At 39.8% G+C, this 26,014-nt stretch overlaps 1 protein-coding gene across 1 annotated transcript; it reads right to left on the bottom strand.

Moving 5' to 3' along the window:
* Nucleotides 382-20,005, bottom strand: LOC8062911 (phosphatidylinositol 4-kinase alpha 1). Its single transcript, XM_021451940.1, has 26 exons — nt 18,909-20,005; nt 18,487-18,828; nt 18,252-18,410; nt 17,213-17,383; nt 16,932-17,090; nt 16,701-16,828; nt 14,767-15,070; nt 13,483-13,651; nt 12,791-13,008; nt 11,994-12,152; nt 11,732-11,914; nt 9,710-10,186; nt 9,261-9,620; nt 8,301-8,515; nt 7,371-7,548; nt 7,081-7,217; nt 6,833-6,986; nt 6,152-6,418; nt 5,919-5,996; nt 5,742-5,786; nt 4,358-4,530; nt 4,088-4,283; nt 3,266-3,406; nt 2,280-2,488; nt 2,042-2,203; nt 382-934 (listed from the first exon to the last, which is right to left on the bottom strand). Exons 1-26 carry the CDS (start codon nt 19,665-19,667, stop codon nt 676-678), a joined length of 5,802 nt encoding a protein of 1,933 aa, XP_021307615.1. The 5' UTR covers nt 19,668-20,005; the 3' UTR covers nt 382-675.

Here is a 26,014-nt window from a genome sequence, read left to right as displayed (position 1 = left end):
TTTGGGTATTATGTCCATGCCCCAACATCGTGAACTTAGCAAAGGTTAACTGGACCGTGGAGTCGATATTGTTCGATCGAGGGAACTAAAACTGTTGCAAGATCGACGTTGATTTACTTGCGGTTGGCATCATCACATCAACATAAATAGCGCGGTGCACATTGCTTAATTCATCTAACAGTTAGTGTACAAAATCAGAGATCAGAAATATGCAGTAGCACAGCAAGTAGCCCACCTGGATCTGGTCAAATATCTTCTACCAGCCGAGGCCCTTGGCAATTACACTGTTTAGGAGAGGTCATTATCCGGCCTACATCTTACAGGCATTTCCACACAACACACGCCCAACAACATGCCGTCTAGCAATGAACAAAGTACTCATATCGTAACGAGCAAAAAATGAAATCGCATGCGAATCATACATGTTTAGTAAAAGAAAATACATTCTGCGACAGCAATACAAAATCTTGATCTACTTACTATACTAGCTAATATTTTCTAGGCAGTCTTACAGTGCAAGAAAAAAAAAAGCCTCTGTGCAACAAACACCCTACGTTAATCACGTGAATTCCATCCTTACCCAACGATACAACTCAATAAATAAATTCTACATAAAAAGATAGTGGCTACATACAATTGATGTACACGAACGCCATTTACAAAAAGAAAAACAGACTATTTCTCAATACCCTGCTGCAAGTACTGAATCAAGTCATACCCTGCGGTAGTCCACTTGTTGTAAGCATCAGCACATGTTCGTATCATGAAGTTAGCGGCCTCACGTTCATTCATCTCTGGATGAAACCGCTTCCGAAGATTATTGATAGGATCTCCCCTGCTAAAGCAAGGAAGGCCACTGTCTATCATCAGGTTGACTGTACTTAAAATCCCATTCATATGCCTCCTTGCTGCTAGGTATCCTTTGACACACAATCTGAAAGCAAAATACTCAAATCAGAACTACTGTACATATCACACCAAAAAAAAAAACACAAACTGGTGGTGGGAGAATATCTGAGTCAACTAATCTTAATCAAATTTCAGAAACATAACACATCAGAGTTAAAACAAAAACAAACTACTGATCAGTTGGTTCCTATCATGAATGCATTAATGTTTGCTCCTCAAGTCTTCAGTATGACATCCACATCCACCCACAATTATGTTTAATCTTTTTTATTTTTTTCCAGATGTTAACAGTTCTCCTTAGCTGATTACAGTGCAGACCTGCTAATCAGCAGTTTTGGGTTCACAATCACCTGCATAAGTTGGTACTTTCATGCCCAAATATTGATAAGTATGTGCTCACAAATTGAAGGGAAGTGCAATATGGAGTCCACGGAGAAAATGGTTCAATCAAACTATGATCAACACTGAGGTTATTTTGTCTTCCAACCATCTTTATTCATAACAAGCTAGTAGGAACAATTAAGGTCATGCTTTTACCACCATAACAGTAAGTTAACTGTGAAGGCTGTGATGCAAAGAATTTTTCGTAACAAAAAAAGTCTACCAATCCTTTACTTCCCCTAACATTTTCTCTAGCTTCCTTTGCTGTGCTCTCACACATCTGATACTAAAACTGAATGGTGGCAAAAGTGTATACAAGTGCATTTATTACTAAGCATTCCTGGAAGAGCTCTTTCTGTGTTGAGGACAAATTACAACCTCACAGATTTAGTGAGTTTAAGGGTCCTGTTTTCCTAGATCGTATAGCTTCCTTAGTTTAGTTTTCTGCTGTCCCGCCCCTGGGTTTTTCTTTTCCTCTGTTGTTTCTCCTCCCTTGGAGGTTTTCTGTACAGCTCTGTTTTTAATAAAATCATACAGTGGGGGCCTCCCCTGCTGTATATCATTAAAAAAAAACTAAGCATACCAGTAACTCTGGTTCACTAAGGGCTCGTTCGTTTTGCCCTTGTTCCTTCTGGATTCATTCCAGGAGATCAAATATAATACAAATTATCATAGGATTCCAGGTTGGAATTAATCCAGGTGTCCATTTCCTGTGAAACGAACAGGCCCTAAGTGTGCAATTTATGCCTACCTGAGAAATTGGTTCCATGTATCACTCTTCATAGTTCCAGATGGATCCAGCAATTGAGTCATCTCGTGGCTTAGCTTGAAATGTGCACTCTCAAATCCCATATTACCTCCAGGTGAAATCTCCAAAATAAAACCAAAATCAATGTGGACTAATCTCCCATGGCTGCATAAACAAGGTGATGGTTAAGTTGCATATTCTGGACAAAACCATTCATTTAAAAAAACTTAGTGTGTCATACCTATCAAAGAGAAGATTGCCATTATGCCGATCCTTCGGTTGAAGGAGTAAGCTAGCAACAGCATATCCAGCACTACTGATCATAAACATTTCTCGAGCAGTTTCAAAAGAAGGTGAACCTACAGGACCATAATCTTGCTGAAATATCTCTAATAAACCACCATCAGTTGTTTCACCCATTTGATTTCTACTCCGAGTATCTGGGACCACCTGCAGCCACCTAGGATTAATAGTGGAAACCAAGAAACTAACCAATACCATTAGGTATAAAAGGAATATTCTAACATATCAACAAAAACAACGCACAGTAGCACATAATGAATTACTACCGATGCAATGATATGCAGGTCTCCAGTGTATACGAGAGAAAAAAAAATATTAGCCATGCAAATAGGAACTCTACTGACTGAACAAAGCTAAAGCAAAAACATTGAGAAACAGTGCAGTAAATCTTCCATGACTATAAAAACTAATACTTAAAAGTACACAGATCGACCACAACAAAAATAAAATCAGTACATTTGGCATCCTACCATAAATCTCAATCATTCACCAATATCAGAGGCTAAACTCGAATCTCAGAGATCAAGTAATGCTCACAACTTTGTATTTTTTTAATGGAATATAAATGTTATTGCTGAGGAGAAATTTAGAGCTTGGTTTGGTTGGTAGAGCCTCCAGCTGAGAGGCAACCCACCTGGGCTCAAACCCAGGTCCTCACAAGTCATGTGAGTACCTCCCTAAAGGAGGTCTTCTCCAAAAAAGTAGAAGTATCATGTAGTATAGTTTACTGTTAACACTTGAAGGGAATTTTTCTGCTTGAAGTTACTAAAAGTCTTTCATCTCTTGGGCCCTTGCACCAAATCTTCAAGATTTGCCAGTGCACACCTCACATTTGAGTGGAAACAAAAGGCAATTACACACTGATTGTTGCTTGGTGATTCGATAGGCCATACAGGTCAAAAAAAGTTGCAAAGATATGTTCACCTCAATTATGCCTCGGCCTGGTCCAGTAGGCAAAACACCATACGGAAAAAGATACAGGTTTAATCCAACAGCTTGAAATACATCCCTTAACAGAGCAATCACTTGCAGCGCCAGCACATCTTGTCTACAGTCATCACCAACCTGTCATATCAAAGAAACCAGCTAGTGTTCAGCAGTCGGTAAGTTACCAGTTTACCACTAATCTAGCTAAATGAAGAAATAGGACTGGTACACTACAATTTGGATAGGGTAAAATCATGAATGCACAATACTTTTTTTATAGGCTTAAGGTTTGATGCCTTCATATAGTCAAATGTTTAAGTAATTTTTCTAGTAAACTAAAAAGTTGGTAAGCTTATAGTTATTTAATAGTATACTTAATATTAATTAATAATATCAGTACTTAAGAACACACTCTTGAAGATAGAAATATGGAATGAGGTGTTGTGGATGCACAAGAGACGATGTCAGGGCCAGCTCCCACAACAACAGTAGGAGCTTAGCTCTTCCTTATTGTCAGTTGGTTAGGATCATTAGCTTGAGGCATAGGTTAGTTCAGTTTGTCAGTGAAACAGTGAGTTGTTAGATTGGATTGTTAGGTGCCAACTCTATATCAAGGGCTTTGGCAAAGAGTTAATCTAGCATAACAGAATCAAAGTTCCACCTAATAACTGTTAAGAGCATCTAACGAGGGTGAACACGCTCCATCTTTCGACTAATTGCAACCAATCCACTAGCCACATCATATTCATAAATGATTAAAAGATCTCAAGAAGTAAAGGTTGTTTGTGCATGTTAACTGCAAAGGAAATTATAATTTACCTTAAAAATACAAGCCTGTGGTTTTACATCATTTGGGTCCCCGTCACGGTCAACAACGTTAAAAGTAATCATTATTGGAACTTTTGCAGCAGACTGGAGAGGAATACCACTGTCCAACTGTATACCCCGTACTAACTTGTTTGTTGCAGTAGGTAGGTAGAGGTCATCACCTGGAATCGAAATCTTCTCCAGTTCCCTGCATGAAAATTATAATAAAAGTATGTTTTCAATTCTTTTCTTTTTGAAACATTACAATAACTCTAGAATTACCTTCTTATACCCGCTCTCCGCTCGTCCTTGGGAAGAGGGAAAAGGACACCAGAAATAGAGGTCACTTTGTCAAAGAAATCAAATTCTCTTTCAAACATGTCACGAGCCTCTGGAGTGAAACTCTCTATAATTTTGTCCTTAACAGCAGGAAGCAAGGATTGGAAAGCACTGCCCTGGAAAGAAAAAAATAATGAAACATGAACACTATATTTGTGACACCAATGTTTTGGCCTCCTGGGGTGCCGGCATCCTCTTTAGCTAAAATATCACGTAGTACACCTAAAGTTATGTGTAGCCACAACAATGCAGTTTAAAATTCATCTTTGATGTTGAGATTCAGAAAACACACTTAATTTTATGAGCACTACATACATGATTTTTGTGATGATCTTTGAAACATTACAACATGATATTTTAGCTAAATGAGGACGCTTGCACCGGAGGAGGCCAAATCTGCATTGATACCTGTATCTGTAACCTTCAAACATGAAAACAAAATTATACCATAGATTTAATGAAATCAATTGCTGCAAATTTCGTTATCAGCAGCAAACATCAACTATCACATGTTACAATCTACTCACTCGGTCACAAGTACTTAGGTTTCAGACAAGATTTAGTCAATCTTTTGAAACTATGACTATCAATAACTTTTAAAATATGTATTTAGAACATAAAAAAATCAAGTGTAGATTTTTCTTGAATATACATTCATAACATCACGACGACAACATGTGCAATCACCTCTTTGTGGTGCAATTATGCATTCAAATTATCATGAAAAGGAAATCCAAAAGGACTTTTCGCAGTAGTATACAAAGTGCTGTATCATTCTTTAAAACTTCAACTTCCACAACAAAAATTTGTTACAAGGTGCAAAAATAAGTTTGCTGGTATACACTATGTCTAGAGACATAGTAAAAACAATATATCCAGGAAAGCAACGTCTTATAATTTGGAACTGAGGGAGTACATATAAGTATACATGATTAATAAAAAAAATACACCAGTGCAATTGCTTTGCTTACTTTCACCCACTAAGTTAAATTATTCACTCCATGTTTAAATCCCATACGCTGTATGTAATAGCATTACATCATTTAATTGTTCAAGCCCATCATTTATGGACCATCACAGGCTGTGGAAATTCAAGATGATGTAATTAATTTATTTAGGGTCAAATAATCTTTGACTGGTTACTGGTTAGGTATTGGTTACTATCACCAAGGCAATGATACTCAAGCATTATTATGGCTCAAACCTTACTAATGAAGTTTAAGAAAAGGAGCGGAATGGAGAAAACAGTACTTCTTTTGCTAATGCATATTTTGATACGAAAAAGGAATGGAAAATCCATCTACATAAAAAAAAAAGAAGATAATACCTTCAGAGCCTCTGCATCTTTCTCAGATTCATCAACGTATTCTCCCTGCATTTCAAGTTCCAGACCAAAAAATCTCAGTGAAAGAATTTCACATAAGGAATAACTTAAATAATAATCAAAAAAACATCTTCTAAAAATGGGGGAAAAAGAGAGGATATGGTACAAGAAAATTTTCACCTGCAGATGCCATATTAAGATATGAGCAAATATATTACTTCTTCGAGTAGCTCCAAGCAAGTACCCTTCAACCAGTTTCTGATTGAGTTAAAAGGCATGAGAAATGAGATACATGTAAAAAAATATTTAAGAAAATAATATGGCTTCTATGAGCAATGATAAAGCAAAAGATGTAGACAGACGTTCTATGTGTAAGATGACAGAAACATGCATATCACTGAAATAATTCTCACCCCTTCATCATATCTGAGAGATTGTACCAACTGTGGCATAAAAAAGGTAACAGTCTCAGGGGGGTAAGTCTCCAAGACACGAAGGACATATGCCATAACACGTGGATGTCCTTTATAAGGAGGAGTAAGAAACTCCAATGCCTGTGTAACAGAACATGGAGCCCAGTGTGGTAGTTGCTGTAGCAGCACTGAATTTTCATCTACCGCCTTTGGAGTAATGAAAAAAGGTAATGCTTCAGGAATTGTACGAAGCTCCAGTAATCGTGTCTATAAAAGAAAAAACATATGAACATCAGCTGGCTTTTATCAATGAAAGAAAGCAGAAGTTAGAAAGATGTCAAATATGCATAATAAGTTACTAAACTCAGAAACCAAGTATATTACCCAATCAACATGGGTGGAGCTTAAACTCACTAGCATATTCCTACAGGACTATACGAATCTCTACACACATACTGATGGAACATGATGCAAAGCAAAAATAGTATGAAAATGAAACAGAACTCGCATGCGAAGAAAACAAAAAGAAACCTAGTACCAATTATAATATCTGAAAAGATAGCTCAGGAAAGAACTATACTTGTACCAACTAAGTGATCTCTTGCATGTGAAGAACAAACAAAAACTAGTAGCAATTATAATATCTGAAAAGGTAGCATCCATAGGAAAGAAGAACCATACCTGTACCAGCTGAGTAATCTCAGATTGCATTGTTGCATTTGTTGGAAACCTCAAAGGCATAGAAAGAGCAATTCGAGGATCAACAGCAAAAGCAGTTCTGACATGATCAATCCATTTATCCGAGCTGATTTTACCACGAAAAGTCGTCGTATCTCTGGCCACAGATAACATGAGACGCATGTTAACTCGAACTCAATAGGACCCAAAGAAACAAAAGGAAGATTGACAACTTAAAGTAGGGTAGTTACTTTGTATTTATAGGTTGTGCCCAGACTTCAAGTCTGTCTGCCTCATTCTGAGAAAGCGTCAGAAGTAACTGTTTACGCTTTTCCCTTGCAGTTGCATAGTTGTCAAGACAGCCCCAGACAGGATGAATCTGATCTACCTGCAACCAAAGAAAAAAATGGCAGAGAGAAAGGTTTATAATTTCAAAAAAAAAAATGTAGGAGATGAGTGAGAGAAGAGACAAAAATTTCTCTGAATTGAGGATGAGATCAGAGAAATAAATGGGAAACAAAAGTGTTGTTCAGTCATATACCATATTAGGTTCATCTTCACGTCCCTGTGACTTTGAAACAGAATCGACAGGACCACTGGTGCGCTCATTTTGTAGAAAATGGACAAATACTGACACTGATTGAGCTTCTCTCTGAGCATAAGTTTTGTTTTGAGATTCATACCACTCAGGCGCATAAGAAAACCATCCCAAAGCAGCACTGAAAAGACAGGACAAAGAAGATGCAAACTTGCAGCCGAAACAAGCATGAAAATTAAGAAATAATTACATACTCTACTTGACAGTAAGAGATAGTTGAAGCATAATTACTCCATCGGGGTAAAGGAGGGAAATAAACATTACTCCACCTGTGTTGTTTCAACATTGCCAGTCCCAAATCCAGATGGAGAAAGAATCCCTTCCCAGAAAGAGGGAGGGTTGTGATAGGCTTGGCAAGCCAATGTAAACACCCAGCCAAACCACTCGAATGGAGATGAAACACAATAGAAAAGTGTTTTCTCTCAAGTCTCAAGTGCATGTCTAAATTAAAATGAATACCATTTAAGGTTTTGTTAACTTGTCAACTACCAGTTTTGGTGATTGGTAATATTACATAGATATCCCTTTTGACTAAACCACCAAATTACTAAGAAATCACACTCAAAGTCCAATAGTTAACTATGAGTTCTGCAACTGATTTCTTGCAAAAATTGTATTTTTTATAAAGTGCCACAAACATATAGTTTTGATATAATTTTGTGATTTTTTTCTGTCATTGTAATTCAAGATTTTATATACACCCTTGACCTCTTCCTTTTGTTTTACCTTATCATTCAAACTATCAGGATTTTACAGATGAGACATAGAAAGCGATGTCAGAAACATTGTAGCATGCATATGATGAAACACCGAACCTAATACACATAATTATATAAGGACACAAAAAACAATGGAGTGAAGTAAAAAATTTACCGGTATACCCTGTCCTCTAACAACTGAAGCCCCATATTACACTTCTGCAAGTTAGATTGAGACTGACATGAGCAAAACTTCAATCCAAGGAGCATCGCAGTAAAGAAAGTGCCAGTAGCAGCAGGATGGTGAGAAAAATGAGCTGGAGACTTCATTGTTCCTTGTAACATCCGACCTAGAAGTAGAAGTTGTTCAATGCTGTCATGCCGAACCACCTGCCAGAATGGCACTTGTATAAGGCAGTGGAATTAACTATTCTAGTATCAAAATCAGTTGCCATACTTGCCAAAATGTGAAACTAGAATGCAACCGATGTGCAATCCACTACACTTGAGACTAAAAGTACTCCTACTTTGCTCCCTGAGTTCAATAAACTCTTCTTTGCATCTCATACACTGTAAGAACCTTTTACAGCATTAATTAGCTATTAAGCTGAATTTAGTCAATTTATTATGAAGTTATTTATAATATATCACAGAGTGAGGTTGAACATGTATGCACAGAGCAGAATAATTCAGACACACATAGACAGAAGTTCTAGAATCTAGACAATAAAACAACTTTTGAATAAGTGAAGGTAACAGAAGATAAAGTACAGACAATTCGGGAAGAACTTTGTTGTATTATTTGCTTTTCTTTTCGTTTATGTCACCCCTTAATCCCACACTCCAAAAGATCATGAAACAAGCTTAAGCGAAGCAGTATTGTATAGATCACAATGCCCTATTCGTTTTCTTCAGTGCAAAAACCTTCCACGCTCCAAACTTGTATGCAACCACAAATCGAATATGCTCAGATAATACAGAAAAAAAAAGAGAAAATAAGACAAGGTTGAACATCTGTTATTCTGTTATGCAAACAACAATTGAAGATATGTTGCATGCACACTAGTACCATAGTTTTAGCCATAAAAAACAGTGGCAATTCATAACATAAATGAAGAAAAGGTGAGATTATAACCTCAAACCGATCAATAAAGAAGCCAAGCCAGAGTCTATGGGCTATTATTGCTTCCACTGGGTCCTTTTCTGGCGGTGCCTCAGGCTCACCAGCGATAAGATGCGGCCTCAATTTTGCATCTGGGCCACAGTAATTCATATCCGACGCAAACAATCCACGCTTTGTATCTATGGTCCATAGCCACGCATCAACAAGTTCCGCAAGCACAAGAGGACCTAAAGAAGGCGCAGCCGATACAAGCCATGTCCAGATGTAGATTCCAGTCTCCATTGCATCAGGGGTAGAAATATAAGCAGGACACCAACATAGAAGCCGTATAAGCTGAGAAAACCCTTCCAGATTTGCTCTAGAATCAGACACCTACATGTTACAACATAGAAAAGTAGAATTAATCCAGAACTAAGAAAACAACAGGCCACCTAGGTCACTAGGTGCAAAAATGATCTTACCATATGATCAAGAAGTAATGCTGTAGCTTGAGAACATGTTTCACGAAATTGTGAATTATCTATTGGTTGTTTCTCCGCCGCAACAACAAAGTTCTGAAGAAGACTGACAAACTTGGAGACAAAAACTTCATCAAATGACTGATGAGGATTCCCAGATTGCGTGCCATGAGGAGACATGACCATGTTTACGCCTCCCATAGTACTAAACAGCCTTCTCATACCAGCAATCTCACCAGCATGGTTGCACTTCACAGTTGCACTCACTACTGCAGTAGATAGTACTTCCAAAGTGAAGTCAGGTGCTTCTTTTTTGGCTCCCGATGCTGCTGCTGCAGAATCCATAACTGCAGGAACATTGGCCGTCCTAATACCGTTCCAATCATTCTTTCCACTACAAATACGTATCTCAGATAAAAGTGAAACAACATCTGCTGTATGCTGTGTTCTTTGTACTCCACTTGGCTTGCAAAAATTTTCCTAAAAAATGCAATCAAAACCCTCTTCAATAGACATATCAGGCATTGGGTGCAAAACGAAAAGGACAAGTTACAAGTATGAACTTCTTATGCCAGCATAATGATGCATGTGGCATAAGTTTGTGCTATAGTCTATAGACGTTTAAAAGAAAGGATGATTTGAATGTGCAGTAATTCCTCACGGAAAATATAGAACACAAAAACAATCAGGCAGTTTCTTCTCCGATCATTTCTGTTGAGCATACATTAAGATGTGTATATCATTTGACACAACAGATGCCAACAAAGGACAGCTTTTGGTAATAAAAAATGGGATAATAAGCTACTGAACTGATGCAGTGATGCACCACTTAAGTAACCTGATGCCACTAGTGAAAGGTTACCTTCCTTATTTTCTGGCAGTATACAGAGTTACAGACAATGTTCCTTTATCCTACACTATATGTTATTAGAGCCACTCTGAAAACTCTGTTGATTAGATAACCAGAGACTTATTTCCATTCAGTATTGGAATGGAATGTGAAACCCATATGCAATAACCAAAAGTCAAAGCACAAATTTCAGAGATTATTCTTGCAAAATGTTCAAGCACAACATGCAAATGCTAAAATATGTAGCAAATTATTTGAGTCAGCAAAATTATTTTCATAGATTCTACTGATACGAATGCTAACCCAAAGGAAATAGTTTCCCAGGACATTCCATATCTAGCTAAGATAATCTGTCTTAAAAAGCAAATAGCCTCTAACAGATCACAAGGAACTCACACACAAGAAAACACAAACACAATGGTTTTGGTGGCTGGAATGACTTAGCCTTTTCTGATCTTCCTCCTAGCTTTATACAGTGCTGAGAGCAACGATTGTGGCTGTGATAGCCTCCTAATTAGAATATTACCCAAATAAACAGCCTACTACTCCTATTATTCCATGCTCAAATTAAGCTAAACTAAAGGTTATGAACCTAGACACTAGCATGCACCTAGACACACAGGATTATTTCCAACATGTCTGGTAACAGCCTCCAAAACAATAATAAATTGTGTGAGTCTGTGGTTTTGTAAGGGTTCTCACCCCCTTTTTCTCTTAATATAATCATACGCGGCTCTCCTACATGTTCAAGGAAAAAACAAACCAAAAAAATCCTTACCAGATAGCAAGAATTTCCACTTGTTTATTACTGAAGGTAGTATCAACAATTGAAAGTTACACAGGAGGAAAAAAACAATCCAGGAGATCACTATGCATGCATGCACAGTCAAACAGTTAATCAAAGTAGCAGCAGATCATGACTAATGAGCACAATTAAAGAAGAAAACAAAATGTTCCAAATGAAGTCAAAAACATACTGTACAGGAAATCTAATAAAGGGGAAAGGATCTACATGATAAGCAAGCTTAACCTCAACCAGACAAGCAATCGGCAACCTTAACATTGACAGGACAGTGACCATCTACTAACAGGAAATAAAGCATCAGCCTCACACAAACACAGAACAACACTGCTGGAACAAAAGTCTGGCTGAATAATATTGTTATTCATTAAACCTGTATAAGGCCTTGAGTGGTACACGGAGCATATGAAAGAGCACTTGTCAACCATTCCCTAGCAATCTTTTGATACAGTGAGCGTACAGTTGCAACCCAAGCAGGATCACTGACTGGACCAGAAGTCAACTCATTGTGAACAGAAATAAGAAGTAAATCCAAGCATGAAGAGTTCCAGAGGACCTGAAAAAAATTCAGAACCAGTCACATCGGTGTCTCAAATCGATAAAATCAAAACATGACAAACCAAATGAATGGGTACCTGTGGGAACTTTTCCTTCAGCTGCGTTAACAGCTTAACACTCACATCACGAACATGCTCATCTCTCTGAGACATGCTTTTTATCAGAAAGCAAGCATGAACAGAAAGAACTGATTCTCTAACATCAGCTCCTTCACCTATGTCAGATATGCGATCCTCCTGGTCAACAAAACAACAAATATAATCAATTTGCACAGTACCTCCTAGTTAAACGAGCAAAACACAACGGAATTTCATTGTGCAAATAAAATCCAAAATAGAAGCATTATGGAACACATGATGCATGTTGTCAGTGCCCAATTTTAAAACACTTTGTTCATGGATGAGCATTTACTTGTGAGGCATAATTCTTTATTTCAGATCAACAAAAGTAAGAATTCAAACATTATATATCCTTTTGCTACAACACATTTCCTAGCAACTTGAAGCTCAATACGAATCCTTGATATGAGCACCTACTAAAACTATCCAGACAACAGCAATAGTCTCTAGTATAGATACTGTTTTCACTATTCAACAGAAAATAACAGAGTACATATTTAGGGGCTGTTTGGTAGGCGGCATTGTCCAGCTGCCTGGGTCAGGCAGTGCCCCAGGCATTCAATTTCGGACGCCTGGGGACAGGATTACCTGCCTGGCCAGGCATAGCCTCGGAGGCCATGGTCCAAACAGCCCCTTAAACACAATGGCAAACAGGACTTCCAGCTTCCTACACGTTTCAAAGTAAATGATGGCATACAGGATAGTGTAACACATGCCAAATATGTTCCAACAGACAGCTAAAGTGAGGACTGTACCAGCCATGATAGCACTGTTTCAAAAGCTCTATGTGCAACTGCTGTCAAACACTGAATTACCGCCGGTGTCAAGTTTGGAGTGAGCAGGTATTCAAATACACAACTGAAAGCACTATTTGATCTATTCAATGTAGATGTAGCCGAGAGTATGCCACCATTGCAACTAAAACGCAGTATCTCCAGGAAAGCAACTGCAAGGAGGTACGTAGCTTTTACCCCTGAAAATAAAGTAAACAGGATTAATGGATACATCAACACAATTTCATCTGCCTAGTGCCTACTGTACCACTTAAAGACTGGCACGAATATGTCCATACCAACAATCCAGTCTAATTCTAATTCTAACAAGGGAAATGAATGGACAAACAATTATCTTTTGCTTTTCTTTTTGCGTCCAAAAGATACTAAGTTTTCCCTGTTTAAGTTGTTCCCCAGAGAAATCCATTTGTAAAGAACAACATGCAACAGATAAAATGCATTAAGCATATTGAAAAATGTGAACCTGAGGGAACATGTGTGTATTTATTTGCATGACTATTAGTCTGTTTACAGACCTTACACAGAACATTACAGTTAAGGACCTATGTACACCATACCTCATTCTACACATCAATGTATTTGAGTTGAGTTGCAATTTTCTCCAGAATTTTTTTAAAAAAATGCTAAACACTCATGAGAGGATAAAAACTGACCTGAAATAGTGTTCATTGCCGCTACCTCAACTCGACTTCCCAAAGCAGCAGAAAGTGCAGCTCTCTGCCCAACGGCAGAATTTTCATTACCATTACCACGGCGACTACCTGGGTTGTGTAGAGCATTTAACTCTAGCTCATCTTCAAGCCATTTTACAGAACTAACAACCTGGAATCAGGAAAGCATAAAGGATGTTAACATTGTATTAATCGCAGAAGAATACTAGCCATTTGCATGAAGTGATGAACAACGGACTATTAATCATAATTACCAACTTCTAATAAAAGGAGGGAAAACTTAAGAATTGGTAATCCAAGAATTCTTATCAATTATTATGGAAAACATCATTATGCTTTAGCAGATGGCACTTTGAAAGTTCGAAAAGGGAGCGAGACAAGTGACTGAAGTAAAGCTGAACAAGATGAAATAGCATTTAAATATTCATATTGGGTGGATGTCTTGTCCATCCAAATCAACTCTAAACTGCAATATTTTTTTATCTGAAAAAATTATGGTCCATGACAAATGGTGCATATCAGGAAGCATGCTGGCTGCCTGCAACCAATATGGCTGAATTCAAAATCAAGTTCCCGGTGCAGGCCTGGTTAAAAAGGTAGATCGGGCTCATTTCTCAGTTTCATAGCAAAGGCCAAAGGGGATAAACTGAAACTTGGACAGATGGAGTAAACATGACTTTTTCCGTGCAATGGAGATGGTACTGGGGTTCATTTGAACCAGCATGTAACAATAGAAGATATTTTTTACTTATGTGACCCAGTATAGTTGTTCTGTTAAATGCTCCTATTCAGAAAATATGATAAAACAGACCTTTCTACTAATGTAGTATTGGTTTAGGCCAAGCTACCTTAGACTAATGTAATTTCAACAGAACATGAAAATGAGTCAACGTAGGGACTAGGGAGCATAAATACCAATGACAAAAGTACAGAGTATGCAGGTTTAAATTATGGGGCATAAAAACCAATGATGACTGCTCTGCCACCCTCATTCAAAGCCAGCGTTCACCTAAACACTAAAAACAGTCAGTCATCCCCTGTTTAGCCCATTATTATTATTATTGGGAAATATAGCTATTTAATTAGCCAAATGGTTGTTTAAACAGGCTAAATGGCTGTTAAAAGGAGATGGTTGGCCACTGTCTAGTGTCTAAGTAAACAATGTTCAAAGCACAAGTTATGTTCACTAGTGCCCGGAAAGGAAGTTCAATTTTCTAATAACATAGCAAACAAAGTGTTTCTAGCTCTAAGCTCCGAGTAACTTACCAGAGGAGGTGTTCCTTGTGCAACACGTTGCACTGCTACAGACCATTGGCTGTTCCACATGTATGGTCCAGCTACAGCTTGAAGGGCTATAGCACTGCTTTCCATTGTACCTAATGAAGTGGAAACTGGTTTTGTAGGTGCCTCATTTTTTTGTATGGGTGGAGCCAGCCCAAATAATACAATGTAGAACCAAAGGTTTCGAAATAGTTTCAATAGTGATGGCTCAACAGTGGACACTGGATCAAAATCAGAACATATTTCAGCAACTGCGGGAAGTAACGGACCCATCAAATCAGCACCACTCCTGCATTAATGAAAATTAATATCAAAGCACACAATGTGTTAGCTGACTTTGTTATGAGTTATGACAAATAGACAAGCGTGAGACATAAAATCATGTAAAACAAATGAAGAAATGTACCAAAATCATGCATCACACAACCAGATGATAACAGGTAGTAACATGAGTTAGTTCCTCAATCTGCAATTCTGCATATTAACCGTTTACTCTTCACTTGGAAGCTAACAAGACAGCCTTTTCTATCTTTTGGTTGTCAAAGGCTAAGGTGGATGTCCTTAAAGCTTGTCTTGAATTAGAATCTAGACATCATGTAGAATTTTCTTTAAAAAGTCAAACTCGCATTTATTTACTACTTTGTGGTTTTGCTACCCTCAATAAATAGATCTAGCAAAGATCACCACAATAACTTGGTGTACTAGAGAACAGAACATATTCATTGAAATCACAGATAAACAAAGACATGTGCTCATGATTGTTCATTCACAAAGCTTACATAGATAACGGTCTAATCAAATATTATATCTCTGTCTTCAAACTTTTAACGTAGTATGTTGGTTGAAGTAACAAAAATTAACACAATCATTTATATGCCAAACCTACTCATGTCATTTTTATGTGATCAACCAAAATATTTTCAAGGTGACTGAAACCAGGCAGTACAGTTCTGGAGTAGAGAACGTAAGATGTGGTGCAATGGCAGCACTGCACATTACTGCAGGCAAAACTATAGCCTGCAAAGGTGGCTCCAAGGCAAAGCAGCAGCACCTCGGTGGCAACAGATGAGGGCAGTGATTAGTGTTGGAATATAAGTGAATTGCCCACCTCTCCCCATCAGCTTAAGCTTTTGGGTTGAACTGGTTGGTGCATGCAACTCAATATGGTATCAAAGCCATAGGTCTCGAGTTCGAATCCTGGTTAGCGCAATTAAATAAAATAATTGTTGCTCGCTCCTATTTCACGTCTGAGGCCTGAGGGAGCCTCCACGTGAGGGGGAGTGTTGGAATATAAGTGAATTACCCACCTCTCCCCATCAGCTTAAGCTTTTGGGTTGAACTGGTTGGTGCATGCAACTCAATAATTAGCTATTCACAAGCTTTCCACTTAAGCTGGTATATGTCTCAGGATTTGGTATTAGATGCATGCATATCTCACTGATTGGTAGATGCACATCATATGGTAGTTTCTATCTTAATAGGGGCCCTATGCCTGTTTAAAAGTCTGTCATTATATTCATTAAGCAAGAGTTGATCAGATAATTTGTAGTTTCCCTCTCTTCTCCAACTCGCCTCAGCCTAGGTAAGATACCATGGGAGAAGATACCCTCTGGATTCACACCCAGCCTTACACATAACAAGTTTAGAGAATCGTTTTAGGCGAGAGGTAGCACTTCATAAGATTTTTTTCCCACTCTGACAGAGATTCTAGCAGTAATTAGAGTTAGGATTCATCATCATTCATAAATTGTTGCTTTCATACAAATAAACTCAGGCACGCAAATTAGACTGCAGACATGACAGGAGTTTGTTTGCATCCAGCAATTAGTATATAGGCCATTTTTTTAAGACATAACGATATTTGAGCTCCATAGAAAACGTACATGATAGATAGAAACTAACAGCGCAACATCTCTTACCTCCCACTTTTAGATTCAGCAACTAGCCCCACATCTGAGCACAGAGACAGTAACCTATGACGATAATCAGACCTGAGTTTTGTGCTTGTGAGGTTGGAAGCAACAAGCAGAAAGCCTGCAGGAAGAGTCTAGAATGTCGTTTGGCATAGTTAGCATGGAGCATTGAAAAAAAAAATCACACTTCATAAGATAAACATATAGAATCAATTTTTTACAGAACTCATCGCATACCTCTGTTCGCTCAGTTGTTGCTTCTGATGGCACTGTATTGTTTTCTGAAGCCCCTAGAGCTTTAACTTTGTCAAGATAACTTCTTGTCATCAAGACAATACTCTCACGATATGATTTTTCAAAACCCAAGCACGCAACACGAGATATTGCATCTAATAACTGCAATATTGTAACCAAGTGAGTGCCAAAAAGAATGCCTTTGTTTAAATTGCGAAGTAACAAGAAAAAAAACAAAATTGTAAGGCCAAAATATGTAATTGAGTAGAGACAAAGTGTCATACTCGTAAACGCAATGAACTTGGAGATGAAGCATCACCCTCTTCTAGATGTTCAATGAAAAGGGGTAAAATCATGTCCACAACTTCCCATTTTTTCAAGCAAACACATAACTCAGCCAGAAGGCGTATGACATTAAGTCGAATAACTGGAACTGCCTCTTTTCCTTTGCCATCCTAGAACAGATTGAGTCAAGTAAACAATCAAGACAGAAATCTGACTAATGCTACTGCAATGCATATGTTTGGACATTTCAAATAGTAAATCTGCCAGCAGCTTGTAAGGTTAATTCTGCGACACAACAAATGTCCCAGTCCGAACCATAGAAGTGAAGTTAACTTTCAGAATCATCTCACCCCAACCATAATCAATTTAACAATCTGAATAGCTGTGCTTGCAATCTGCAACCATGCATAACGAGATGGGCAAGACTGTACTGGATCTGCTACAGCAGATCGAATTCTCCAAATCAAAACAAAGACCAACTACATGATAGCTACTCTGCTTGCAGCTTGAAATTTTGTGAAACTGGAAAACATTATCGTAAAATAAAGCCCACAAATGCATCAGGTCACAACACTGAAAGTATCAGCAGATGTTACAGATGGCATTCTAGAACAGCATGGTATTTTCAAATAGTTAAAGAGTGCTGCATTTTTAACACATTTACATAATTATACATGAGTTGGTCCATCAGATAAAAAAACTTTGCACTATCAGAACACCCCTGCTTAAAATCGGATGTTCTATAATCACTCAAGGCTCATGGTATAACAAAGTGTTGTTTTAAATACACCCTACAAGCAATCTGTATTGGAATATCCAAAAAGATCTCGGGCGCACTATGGCATGCCTACAAATGAAACAATGACTGGGATTGCACCGAGAAAAATATTTCACGGAACGTGAAAGAGCAACATCTAGTTACATTGATTTGTGGGTGCTGTCATAATTTAAGAAAAGATCCTGTGTCACAGGCTCACAGCAACTCTTCCTAGACCACAAAAATTCAATGAGTTAACTAATAAGAGAAAAGGGGAATACCTCCTCATAATCATTCCGCTCACGAACATAAGCAGCTAGACGCATAATGAATGTGTCAACAAGGGCCCTATCCTTTGTCCAGCCAAACTCTATGATCTCACAGCTCAACTTCACTACTGCTTCAAATAGAGCCCCAGGGCTACTACCTGCCATGTCAGCCTGCATCAAAATAATGATTTCATTAAACCACACCCCATGAGCACAGAAGTTTCTTTAGTCCAAGTAAGACACATGCCTGCGAACACGTGCTAACAACAAGCGGTTTTAAGGGAATCAAAAGCACCGGCAGGAGTTGGCCCCCGCGTGAGACAGTTATCTGGCTGATCCCATTGAGCAGTGTACAAAATAGGTCCTCACATATCTTCAGTTTCCGCCAGGATGACAGGATGCATGACTTGGTAGCCTCGATGAACCAAGCTAGAGTCTGCTGGAGCATATCCTTCGAAGACTTGCTATCTGTGTCCATGGTGGAAACGCTTCGCACCAGCACCACCACTGCAGCTTGGCAACACATCAATTTGGTGTTTATCCTTGCCCTGAGCTGTGCGCCTTGCTCCCTCCAGTCCCGCTTTCTAATCTGCAAGCCATCACCACAACAATGAGCAGAGCACAACAAGCATCAACACATAGAGGCACAAACGAAGGGAAGAATCTCACCTTGAGGAAATCCGTGAGTGATCGGACCTGTCGTGCAGCAGCATTCCTGACCTTCCCAACCTGCTCGGTCTCTAGCCCACCCTCGCCCCCAAGCATATGCACGATCAGCCTGAATGCGACTTCCTTCCGCTCCAGCTCATCGACCTTCTCCTCCTCGAACCTACGCACTACCTCCTTTACCCCTCCGTTCTCCTCGCCCGCGGCGTCCTCCCCCTTCCCCTTGGCCTTGGTCGGCGCCTCCTCGGAGCCAGGAAACTCGAGGAGCAGACGGGCAGCGATGGGCGCGGCATCCGCAGGGAGGAGCGGCAGGGGTGCCGCGGCGGCGGCAGCGGAGAGGAACGCGCGGGCGAGCGGCGCGGAGGCCTGGTCGGCGACGTCGAGCGCGGCGAGGAGGGCGGCGGAGAGAGCAGAAGAAAGGGCGGGGGAGGATGGGGCCGCGGCGAGGAGCGGGAGGAGCCTAGAGAGGAACGGCGCCGGGGCGAAGGACTGGGGCCAGAAGGCCGGCGAGAGAAAGGCGTGGGACGCGAGGAAGGATAGGAGTGGGGCCGGGGGCGACGCATCGCCTCCGACACCGGCGGCGCCCGCCGGGAGGAGGCGCGCCAACGCGAGGAGCGAATGGAGGTGCGCCCTCGACGCACGTTGCGGAGCTGCGGCGGCCGGGACGGCGGCGCAGCGGGAGGAGAGCCATGCGAGCTTGTCGGCGAGGAGGAGATCCGGGTGCGCGGCCACCAGGTCGCAGAGCTCGTTGAGCGCCTCCATTCCGGGGGCGGAAGGGGTCACCGCGGCGGCAATGCGGTGTCAGATCATGTGGCGGATCGGGGGACGGCGACGCGGGCGGGGCGGAGATGCGCTCCTCCCTCCCTCCCTCCCCCTTGGTTTTTCCCTTCCAATGACGCGAGAGCAATTGGTGGAGCCGAGGACGGGGGGAAGCCGGGGAAGGGACAGGGTGGGTGGACGGCTCGTGTTAATTTTCTCGGTTGACTCGGCCGCCGAATGTTTTGGGGCCGGGTGGGCGGCAGCCAGGCAGGCAGAGGAAACGGAGAAGAAAGGCACGCGACGCGATGTCCATGGCTCGGTGCGGTCGGGAGGAGGACGACGCGAGACGGCGAGGGCAGTTGCGGCCTCGCGGGAGGACGACGGGAGCCTGTCACGATTTTGACGCTGCCGGTGGTGGGCTCACACTCTCACGGGGTGCATTGATGATGATGGCATGATGCTGTCCAATGTCCACGGAGATGCTTCATGTGCAACCCATGTTGTGTATGGGCGCGCGGAACCATCTTCAGTGTTGTTGCTTGAAGTATTAAATGTTTTGTGCCCAGTACCTGGTTAACGCTAATGACCGGGTTGATATATAATGCATGGCGGACGAGTAGCTAAATAGTCTGCTTTAGTAAACATATGTTAATATGGATTAATTAGGCAAATAGATTGATCTCACGAATTAGTCTCGACTTATTATACAATTAGTTTTACACGATTCCTATCTATCAGGCGACTGATTTTCTAGTCGTGCGATGTAGCTCTGCTGCTTGCTTCCTGCTTTCGCCCAACAGGCGCCAATCATTCAATTCAAATCCAACAACAGTAAAGCGTCGCCTGAAGGATTAATTAGTTTTCAGGCACCTGTCAATTAGCATTTCTCTTAGTTTTATAACTAGCTCATGTTTAGTCTTTCTAATTGATATCTAAACATCTGATGTAACTAGCTCAAGTAGCCACATACTTCAATTCACAATCCTTATGGCTAGGTCCACAATGGAAGCTAGGTCAGGCCAGACTACCCCTAAAAGCTACAACAATGTGAGGGGTGTGTTTGATTTCTTAGCTTCGTTATAACATAGCTAAACTAGCAAGTCTTTCCATATTTGATTGTCTGGTTTATTCTAATACGGACACTTCTATTTCAAATTGGTAAGTTTACCCTTTTAATATGCTTCTCCTCTAAGGCCTTGTTTAGTTCACCTAAAAACCAAAAATTTTCAAGATTTTCCGTCACATCGAATCTTACAGCACATGCATGAAGCATTAAATATAGATGAAAACAAAAACTAATTGCACAGTTTGCCTGTAAATCGCGAGATGAATCTTTTGAGCTTAGTTAGTTCGTGATTTGACAATATTTGCCAAATAAAAATAAAAATGTTACAGTACCCGAAACCAAAATTTTTTAGAAACTGAACAAGTCTTAAGTTTCATTAACTAACTGATTCAATTTAACTATTCAGCTTATACTCCTTACTAATGGGGCTGAAAAAATAATCTAGTCTGAAAAGAATACTATTGTTCTCTAACTAGACAAATCTAGCTTCTTTCAGCTTAGATACAGTAAAAATGTCAGCAAGTCAAGACATCTTCTTTGTTTAGAAACAATAAGGATGAGACTAGTATAACAGATTTTTTTCACTCAAGTTTTTTACTTCTATTGATTCCTGCCTTCTTTTGAATTGGTAATGATCAGATAAAAAGAAACCAAAACACATATCTCAAACAGCAAGTTATAATAGCCTCATGCATACAACTCTAAGACATGTTCCAACTTTACACACATATATGTCACACAAGAACTATCTTACATATCGAGAATTATTTACATCTCTAAAATTTTGTCTCAACGGCATGTGTTGTGTCTATTCCATACTGAAAGCAGCATCCATATCAATGACTGCAGCTAATCCAGAAGCACCTTCTTGAGCCATCACTAGCATCCTTGCTGTTCACGAACGTCACAAAAGATGGAAAAATCTTTGATCCACTGTTATTACAACCATATCAAATCACATGGCATAAGCAGTAAGACAATTATTAAAGTTCAAAATTGAAATGTACAGCAACAGAATAACCCAAAATAGTGCTTCAGAAGAAAATTAATAATGGAGATAGTAATCTTGCAAGTATTTCACAAGCTATAAATCAAACACTTGCCCTGTTGCAGCTACTTCTGAAACTTATGACCAGTATGCCTGAGAAACATATATCGTTCTTTTGATATTACCTATGAAAACTACAAGTAAAATGCTCCCTCTATGATTCTTCATATGCTTGAATTATGAATTATCGGCTATTTAAACATAATACACCTCTCAAATGAATTCAGGTATAGTAACTAATAATAATAATAATAATAATAATAATAATAATAATAATAATAATAATAATAATAATAATAATAATAATAATAATAATAATAATAATAATAATAATAATAATAATAATAATAATAATAATAATAATAATAATAATAATAATAATAATAATAATAATAATAATAATAATAATAGAATTTAGACTCCATTTAGAACATGAGGATATCAGGTCAACTTACAAACAACTTCAAACTTCATGAGTTGTTGTCAGTTTTTTTTTTGTCAAACACTCTTTTCCAATATAGTTTATGGGTAAAGATATTTTTCTTCTCCTCTCACAAAGACAAGAGTTGGGATGAATTTAAAAAAGTAGCTTATCTTAGCTCTCTTCCCTATTTCTTTCTTTCATCTATGCACAAGCTGTTTTGCCAAATAACTTTTTAAAACAGCTCAGCTTTTTCTAAAAAGTTACTCATAAAGCTCTTTTCTAAAAAAACAACTTCACTAATAAAGTGAGTTGTGTCAAATAGAGCCTAAATGTCTAACGCCTTAGGAAGAAAATATTGGCTGAGCATTCTACACTAATCTAGGATGAAGGATCAAATGTTCATAAACTTAAAGATATAGAAAAACAAGGACTAGAACAGAGTATAGGAAAGAGAATGCACTACCCTGCAGACGAGGCTCATCCACCTCCATGTGGAACTCCTCTTTGTGCCTATTATGCATGTCATTTGTCGGCCTCCACTGCGCGCCACGCTCTATCCTCGGCACCGAGACGACAGAGTTGATCCTTGGCTAGAACATGGGTCGTAGATGCAGCTGACGAGGATGCACACAGACTCCTTGTCCACGAGATCGATACGACAACGCAGAGGTGCTCTAGCTTGTTGATTGTTGGATCTACTAGTAGTAGAGCATCGGTGGGGCCTTCACGGTCATCATGGATGGATCTGAAGGACGACTAGTGGCAGGGATGAGCAAGGGACCACCAACACCACCCACAAGGAGGTGTAGCAGAGTACTAACGACGAGGAGCAGACGGAGGTCACAGGATCAAAGATCAGGAGGTGACAGGATGGAAGACGGAGCGCTGGTCAAGTCTGGCTCCCAAAAATAGATGCCACATATTCTTGGAGGGTGGTCGGGCTACCTAGAGCCTAGTATCAGGTCCAAACAGATAACCAAATACTTCAAAAATAACTTCCTAGAGTCTGGTCAGAGGTTAGCTATCCAATTAAATAGGTCCATGTATGCTAGCTAGTACAAAGAACACGTCTAACACCATTTTTGTGTCGCACTTGTCCCGAGAGAGAAAAACCATAAAAGGTGTGCCTAGCTAGCTAGGTGGAGGCATGCTTGGTTTGGGATTCCCTCAATATTGACGCAGAGTCAGTTTAGGGGCTAGATCGTCCAATGGCCACACACGGCCTAGCATGTAGCGGAGGAAGGTCCCAACACGAGGCTGACCAACAGGTCAATGAGGCCGATATTAGACTCTTGGTTTTCACCCGATAAACCCACGAACACTTCTCGCGAAGACCCATCAGGAAGACGTGTGGTAGGATGTTCTAGGATCGGCAACATCACCTAGAATGCCATTGAACCTCGTCGAGAAAAAGTGTATTGACACCGATTCGGGTCACACACCAATAGAGAATAGATCGCCTAAAGGTCGCATTCCAGTGTAGCATGCAATGGTGGGAGGTCCCAACAGCAAGACCGACCAACAGGTCGATGAGGCCGATTAGACTCTCGTCTTTCGCTCGATAAACCCATGAACGTCTCCCGGGAAGATCCCATGGCTGAGGTGTTCTAGGTCGGGGTCATCTAGAATGCCAACAAACCTCATCGAGAGATGTGCCGAACAACAAAGAGTTAGAAGGGCTTGAAGTAGAAGATAAAAAGTAATAGGTATGGTTTTTGATGATTGGTTGTTAGATCTTTTAATTGGACGTCACCTTATTGTAACATCCCGGTCCAGAGCTTAATAGGATACTTATATCAATAAGTTGTAACTTTTCCCTGGAGCCTATTCAAAAGACTCTAAGGTTAAGTGTGTTTGGTCTGGAGCAATTTCGGGTGAGTGATCGACCGGGAAGTTCTTCCTGGTGCGCACGAGTGAGGACAAAGTGCGTAGAAAAACTGGTGTTGGTTTGTGAGAGTAGTCTATATTAAAAAAGCTGCCAAATATAAGCGAGGCTAATCGTGAAGACGGAATATTACACTTATCGGCACCGTTTGTCGCACGTAAAAGAGAATAAACTAACCTCAATTCTGTCCAGCGCTATCCATCATACGTCAAGAGTGAATAAAAACTTACCTCAATTCAGTTGGACCCTGTCCGTCATACGTCGAAAGCAAATAATAAACTGACCTTAATTCTGGTCATTCACCGTATCGCCACAGCCCGACTCGAATCCATCTATAACTCCATCCATCCCATGTATGTCATCATGTCTTTTTTTAAAAAAAAATATATAGTACAACACAGACACTCACAACACACGCACACTCATCTTTATGAATACACGTACACAAATCTTATTCCTATAAACACTTCCAAATGACTGAGCCGGCAGATCATAAAATTTATAAAGTCACCATAGACGCCTCACTGTCAAAAGAGACGTCGTCTGCCAGCCGAGTATGCAAGTTCCACCACTAAAAAAAACCTAACCAGCTTGTATGTATTTGTTGGGATCCAGATCATGCACATAAAAAGTAATTAATGTATGACAGCCGGTCAATTCATTGATGGGAAAGTGCATGCACTCGACACTGCCCAAGTGGCACAAGACTCGTTGATCTCGGACTCCCTGATCCACGCAGGCAAAAATTAAGCCTTTGCGTCCAAACATGTCTAGAATAATCAATTCGTAGCATTTTTCTTCCTATTCATGCGTGGACATATAAGAATATAAAATCTGCTTTTGATAGTTGTGTGATAAGCCATAACAGAAAGTAGCGTTAGACGATTTGTTATGAGAGAAAAACATTACTGAATGACTGGTAGATTTGACCGATAAGTTTAAGCGAACAGAGCTAGTAGCTAAACTCCATGTAACACAGGATTGTTCTCTCGCGCGCTAGACTATATCTATATACCATACAACTTCTGTCCGGTATAAAAGCTTCATAAAAATTGCTGATACTTTAGGTATGTTTTTTTTATGAGATCCAGTACACGAGCGTACATTCATCCCTATGAATGCACGCACGCCATCCTACTCCTATAAACACCTCCGAAGAATCAAGTTAAACCGATAAATCTTGAAATTGACAAAATCACCACAGGCATCTCGTTGTCGACGATTTGACTAAATTAAATTAGCTATTTGATTAGTACTTGATCCATATATAGCTTGAACGGTTGAACCAAATTTGAGTGTCAACAAATGTCCTCCTAAACCCTTGTTTATACGAACTTAAAAACATATAGCACTAAATAGCAATAATATCCAACTCATCAGCTACTTAGCATCTAAGATTGATTTATATATCGGTTATTTTTGTTCTAAAGACGATACATGTATTGATTGTTTATTCTGAAGGCTATATGTATATATCGGCCGTTTATCCAAGCCACTCTAGGCTTGCTAGAATTTCTTACAACGAGCACGTTCAAGCTTGCGCGTTGTGTCTTGGTTGAGCCCGAAGGGCACCTTGGTTGGAAATATTTGGACTCCAGCTTGCTGCTATCAACTCTATTTTTACTTGCACCAACTCTTTCCTCCTCTTTTTGCATAGAATTGAGCCAGATACTACGATTCCATAACGTGAGAAAAACAACCTACCTCCTCCCCTAATTCTTCACGTCACATTATTTGGAAATATTTGGACTCCAGCTTTGCTGCTATCAACTATATCTTTACTTGCAGCAACTCCTCCCTCCTCCTTTTGCATAGAGAGCGAGCCAGATACTACGATTCCATAACGTGAGAAAACCCATCTACCTCCTCCCCTAATTCTTCACGTCACATTATTTCAATTGCATCTGTTACTATTAATTGATCAACC

This window comes from Sorghum bicolor, chromosome 1, assembly GCF_000003195.3.
Source record: "Sorghum bicolor cultivar BTx623 chromosome 1, Sorghum_bicolor_NCBIv3, whole genome shotgun sequence".
In the NCBI taxonomy this organism is placed as follows: Eukaryota; Viridiplantae; Streptophyta; class Magnoliopsida; order Poales; family Poaceae; genus Sorghum; species Sorghum bicolor.
This window is presented reverse-complemented; position numbering and strand designations above follow the sequence as displayed.

Excerpts from the sequence above, each read along its gene's own strand:
- LOC8062911 (XM_021451940.1), bottom strand. The coding sequence starts at position 19,667 with ATGGAGGCGCTCAACGAGCTCTGCGACCTGGTGGCCGCGCACCCGGAT. Across the intron at positions 8,516-9,260 it reads TCTTTATTGATCGGTTTGAG|GTGGTTCGGCATGACAGCAT; the intron begins GTTATAATCTCA and ends CCATTCTGGCAG. Across the intron at positions 3,407-4,087 it reads CACAGGCTTGTATTTTTAAG|GTTGGTGATGACTGTAGACA; the intron begins GTAAATTATAAT and ends TTGATATGACAG.